Here is a 5632-nt window from a genome sequence, read left to right as displayed (position 1 = left end):
GACTTCCTTAATCCATTCCTGAGATAAGACCTGTCTCCAAAAGGGGATTTTTTTAAGCCTTCACAGATAAAGTTAAGAAAGTTCCTGTGCTGAGTCAGAACAGGTTTTGATGTCCCAAAAGTCTGAAAATCCCTAAACATTCCCGTTTGATCCAGAGGGTGAAGCCTGTGGCAGTTAAGCTCATTCCAAGTGGTTTTCCCACACCAAAATTACATTAAAGTCTGAATTTTTGGGATACAACCATAAATTTTGTGGTGTTTTATTGACCAGGAATCCTCACTCAGCCCCAGCTGTATCAGGAATGGGCAGACTGGGATGGAAAGCTTCCAGATCCATCATTCCAGATGTGTTTTGGGGTCTCCCCATGCTTTGGTGCCCTCTGGTGCCAAGCAGAGCTGCGACAGAGGCCACCCCCTGTCACCTGCTGCCACCCAAACCGAGCTCCCAGCACCAGGACAGGTTCCTCCAGGAACCAGTGTCTCATTCCCTCCGTTTCCCCACCGAGGCAGGAAAAATCCAGGGCATCCGCAGCCCAACAAAAACTCATTTCACACCCTAAAAGGGATTATTTTCACACCCTCCCACATTTTATTCTTCTCTTAATTAGAGCTAAATATGAATTCTGATGTTTTCCTGGTCTCAAATTCCAGAACTTCTTCCCTCTGTGGATAATGATCCATGCAAAAATCCATCCCTGTCGGATCCACTGCTCTGCTTTGCCTCCTCCTGATGGGATTCATTGACAGCACAATGAGCTTGTCCTAAATCTTCCCATTATTGGGAAAATAATTTCTTTCCATTGAAAAAACTGGAATGCTGATCCACAGGGATGGTAGCTCTGGGAATTAAATGGATAAAGAGCACTGGGAAAACTTCTTTTTTTTTTTGTTTTCCTACTATTTTGGCAAAAAAAGAGAGGAAAACTTTGCAGCTTCAAAGCTACAGGGACACATCCCACCTGCTAAGGTTGCTCCAGCCTGGCCTGGAGTACTTCCAGGGATAACGGCCTCAGTACCCTCACAGGGAGGAATTCCTTCCCAATATCCAATCTAAATGCATCCTCTGGCAGTGGGAAGCCATTTCTTCATGTCCTGGCTCTCCATGTCTTTGTCCCAAGTCCCTCTCCAGCTCTCTTGGAGCCCCTTTAGGCACTGGAATGTGCTCCAAGGTCTCCCTGGAGCCTTCTCCTCTCCAGGCTGGACAATTCCAACTCTCTCCACCTTTCCTTATCCCTTGGATCATCTCTATTTTCCCCTCTGACCTTGTTCTAACACCTCCATGTCTTCCTTACACTGGGATTTCACCCTCCTCCCCCTCTCCCAGGGCTACCATGGAACTGGGACGAGCTGGGGGAAAGCCCAGCTCCGGATGCCTCTGGAATGCTGAAGGTCATGGAGCTGGATTGGGCATTTGGCTTCCGTCACGGCACTATGTGGCTGCCGGCACAGGTCACCTTGTCCTGGAGGACATCGAAGCCAACTCTGAGGTGACAAACTGGGACCAGCCTGCCTGGAGGCTCCCAAAGGCTGGAGCTGGCATTCCTCCCTTGGAATTAACCTCCATCCCAGCTGGAAATGTCAAAACAATCCGAGGATAAATGTTAAATCATTGTGGGAGTGAAATGAAATAACACCTGGTGGGATCGGATGGGTGATGGGAGAAAAGGGGTGGAAAACTTGATTATCCCTGAGGACAAAGGAGGATGGGATGTGATGGGAGGGGGCTGGAAAGGAGAAGGTCTTGGCTGAATCTCAAAATGGAAAATCTGGACCTGGCAGCTGGCAAATCCTGCATGGAGCCTTGGCAAGAAGAGAAGGCTCTGGAGAGACCTTGGAACACATTCCAGTGCTTAAAGGGGCTCTGAGAGAGCTGGAGAGGGATTTGGACAAGGGCATGGAGTGATGGGACAGTGGGAATGGCTTCCTGCTGCCAGAGGAAGAGTTTAGGTTGGATTTTGGGAATAGACTCTTCCCTGTGAGGGTGCTGAGGCACTGGTATGGATTTCCCAGTGAAGCTGTGGCTGCCCCATCCCTGGAAGTGTTCCAGGCCAGGTTGGATGTGGTTTGGAGCAACCTGGGCCAGTGAGAGGTTTGGAACTGGATGATCCTTAAGGTCCCTTCCAACCCAAACCATTCCATGAGTCCATATGCTGGTTTAGGTTGGATATTGGGAAGAAATCCTTCCCTGTGAGGGTGGTGAGGCATTGGAACATATTTCCCAGGAAAGCTGTGGCTTCCTCACCTGTGGAAGTGTTCCAGGCCAGGTTGGAACAACCCAAGAGACCCTGACAAACACAACTCACCAGCTCACAGTATCTTCCCTTGGGACATGGACTATGTGGGAATGCTTCCCTCCCATCCCAACCTTCCAGCAGCATTCCCACACTCTGGGAAAGATGGGGAGTCCCCAGCTTGACATTCCCTTAAGGACATTGTGATAACTGTCCCCAGAGCCGTTTGCCTTTCTTATCAGCGCCACTGGCCAAACACGGAGCTGGGATCCAAACACGGAACTGGGATCCAAACACGGAGCTGGGATATAAGGAGCAGTACAGGGGACAGGGACACACTGGCTGTCACCTGCTCTGAGCTACCACCATGAAGCTGCTCCTGCTTCTCACCGTGGTGGCCCTGGCACAGGGCCACGTGGTAAGGTGAGCACTGGAGGGTGTCCAGGACCCCCGGGAAGGCTCTTCCCAAGGAGGGATGTGGAATGAGGTATGTTCCTGCCCCCAGGGTGCCCCTGGAGAAGACGAAGTCGCTGCGGGAGAGGCTGCGGGAACAGGGGCTGCTGGAGAGTTTCCTGGAGCAGCATCCCTACAACCTGGCTGCCAAGTACTTTCCTGGAATCGCCGTGGAGCCCCTGCAGAACTACATGGATGTGAGGGGCTGGCACAGGGGCAGAGAGCCACTGGCCCCTTACCCATCCCTCTATCCCCTTATTCATCCCATTAGCCCCTTACCCATCTCACTAGCCCTTTGTCCATCCCATTAACCCATAATTCATCCCACCAGCCCCTTCCCCAGTCCCTTAACCCCTTTGCCATCCCACAAGCCCCTTCTCCATCCCTTTAACCCCTTACCCCATCCCATTAGCCTTTTATCCATTCCCCTAACCCTTTACCTGTGCCACTAGCCCCTTGTCCATCCCATTAGCCCCTAATCCATCCCACTACCCACCTTGAAGACCCACTAGCCCGTTCCCCATCCTCCTAGCCCCTTATCTATCCCACTAAATCCTTACTCATTCCCTTTACCCCTTCCCATTCCCACTAGCCCATTATTCATCCCACCAGCTCCTTACCCATACTACTAGCCCTTTACCCAGTCCCATACTCCCTTCCCCATCCCACTAGTCAACCCCACTATCCCCTTCCCAACCCTGCTCTCCCCCTCCCCATCCCACTAGCCCCTTCCCCATCCTTCTAACCCCTTCCCCATTCCACTGGGACAGGATGAGTACTTTGGCACCATCTCCATTGGAACTCCACCCCAGAAATTCACTGTTGTCTTCGACACTGGTTCCTCCAACTTGTGGGTGCCCTCAGTCTTCTGCTCCAGCCCAGGCTGCAGTAGGTGTCCATGCGTCCGACATGTGTTTGGTTGCCCTGTGGATTCCAGGCCAGGGGGAAAATTCCCCAGGCTCCAGGAGCTGGGAGCCAAGGATGGCTCTGCCCTGCCTCTCTCAGGGGACATCAGGCAATGAGGGAGACACTGGGGCGGGTCAGACCATGACCACCTGTTTCCCACTCCTGTAGGGAACCACAAGCGCTTCAACCCTGAGGATTCCTCCACCTTCCTCAGCACCAACGACACCCTCTTCATTGCCTATGGCACAGGAAGCATGACTGGAGTCCTGGGATATGACACTGTCAATGTAAGGCCTGTTCCCATGGGAGCAGGGGCCTTGGGATGCCACCTGCCCTAAGCCACACCTGTGTCCCTCTCCCAGGTCGCAGGCATCAGCATCTCTGACCAGATTTTTGGGCTGGCTGAGACTGAGCCAGGGGATTTCTTCTACTATGCTCCCTTTGATGGCATCCTGGGGCTGGCATTCCCAAGTATTGCCTCCTCTGGAGCCACTCCAGTCTTTGACAACATGATGATGGAAAATCTTGTGGATAGGGATATCTTCTCTGTCTACCTGAGCAGGTAAGTCCAGGCTGGAGGCACCTTGATGAGGATTTCTCCTGATTTCTCCCATGGGTGCTGGGTCCAGCCCCATTCCCTGATGGAATGGGGCTGATGGTGGGATGGGACCCCCACCTGATGGCTCTCCCTTTCCAGGGATGGCCAGCCTGGCAGCTTTGTCCTCTTTGGTGCCATCGATCCTTACTACACCACCAAAGGCATCACCTGGATCCCTCTCTCTGCCGAAACCTACTGGCAGATCACCATGGATAGGTATTCCCAGTGACTCCCTGTGCCCTCCAGCTGGGTTTTTGGGGTGTACTACACCTGTGGGGCTCACCCTGCATGCCTCTTCCCAGTGTCTCTGTGCATGGGAAGCAGGTGGCCTGCTCCTCGGGGTGCCAGGCCATCGTGGACACAGGCACCACACTGCTGACCATGCCCGTCCGAGCCCTCAGGATCCTCCTAGTCTCCCTTGGTGCCAGCTTCAACGGCGAGGTGAGGCCTCAGGGAACACACAGGGCCTTGGGAATGCTTCCCAGGACATTGGGTTGGCCACTGATCCCTACTTTCCCCCGTGTCCCCCTCAGATCAGCTGCCAGGCTGTCAGCAAGCTGCCTGATGTCATCTTCCACATCAACGGCAAAGCCTTCCCAGTGCCACCCAGAGCCTACGTGTTAAGGGTGAGTATCCCACTGGGAAGGGGTTTGGGGTGTCCAACAGCTGGTGACCACGTGCTACCATGTCCTTGGAGCAGAGTGAAGGGTCCTGCAGCGTTGGCTTTGAGGGCATGGATGCCCCCACGGAGGAGGGTGAGCTCTGGATCCTTGGGGATGTCTTCATCCGCGAGTACTATGTCATCTTCAACAGAGCTGACAACAAGGTGGGGCTGTCCCCGCTGCCCTGAGGTGGCCCAGGTGTCCCCAATGTGGTGGCTGGCAGGACTGTGCCTTCCCCAGCACTCCCATCCCCTCCTGCCACCCTCCAGGACAATAAAGGTGTGGAGAAGCCTCCCTGTGCCGTGTCCCTGTGGGAAGGGCCACCACATCCCTTGGTCACTGGTGGGTAGGAAGGTGGCATGACCCTGGGGTGTCACCCTCACCTGCTTGCCCTGATGATGCCTTTGTGCCCCCCAAATGGGAGCCTGGCTGTGGCTCTGCCCCTGCCAGCACCTAAAGTCCCCACCCTGGGGCAGGGCATGTCCCTCCTGTCCCCAAACCCCACTCAGGGTGGAGTGAACATCTCCAGCACTGCCCTCATCATCCTGGGGGGACACTCACCCCAACTCCCCCAGGGCCAAGCCCCAGGGCTGGGCTCAGGGTGCTGGTGGGTGCAAGCAGGAGGAGGGGACAGGGCATAAATACCAGGGTGACTTTATTGGTGGCAGGGGGACAGCCACCCCCTCCCCATGCCAGGAGCCAGGGGTGGGGCTGGCTCAGGGCACCCCAATCCAGCCAGGAGCAGCTCCCAGCCCACATCCCGTGGCCATGGAATCAGGAAGG

The 5632-nt window shown here is 54.7% G+C and overlaps 1 protein-coding gene across 1 annotated transcript; it reads left to right on the top strand.

Moving 5' to 3' along the window:
• The first annotated feature begins 2597 nt into the window (after nt 1-2597).
• Nucleotides 2598-5037, top strand: LOC103804816 (pepsin A-like). Its single transcript, XM_009077446.1, has 9 exons — nt 2598-2653; nt 2736-2880; nt 3454-3571; nt 3758-3876; nt 3952-4151; nt 4287-4403; nt 4490-4628; nt 4721-4813; nt 4888-5037. The coding sequence occupies exons 1-9, from the start codon at nt 2598-2600 to the stop codon at nt 5035-5037; spliced, it is 1137 nt and encodes a 378-aa protein (XP_009075694.1).
• Nucleotides 5038-5632: the final 595 nt, after the last annotated feature.

This window comes from Acanthisitta chloris, unplaced genomic scaffold, assembly GCF_000695815.1.
Source record: "Acanthisitta chloris isolate BGI_N310 unplaced genomic scaffold, ASM69581v1 scaffold11556, whole genome shotgun sequence".
Lineage (NCBI taxonomy): Eukaryota > Metazoa > Chordata > Aves > Passeriformes > Acanthisittidae > Acanthisitta > Acanthisitta chloris.
Note: the sequence above shows the minus strand (reverse complement) of the source record. Positions and strands in the feature narration are given on the sequence as shown.

Coding starts and splice junctions, on each gene's coding strand:
- LOC103804816 (XM_009077446.1), top strand. CDS start 2,598: ATGAAGCTGCTCCTGCTTCTCACCGTGGTGGCCCTGGCACAGGGCCAC. Junction 3,572..3,757: donor CTGCTCCAGCCCAGGCTGCA/GTAGGTGTCCAT, acceptor CCACTCCTGTAG/GGAACCACAAGCGCTTCAAC. Junction 4,814..4,887: donor CCAGAGCCTACGTGTTAAGG/GTGAGTATCCCA, acceptor TCCTTGGAGCAG/AGTGAAGGGTCCTGCAGCGT.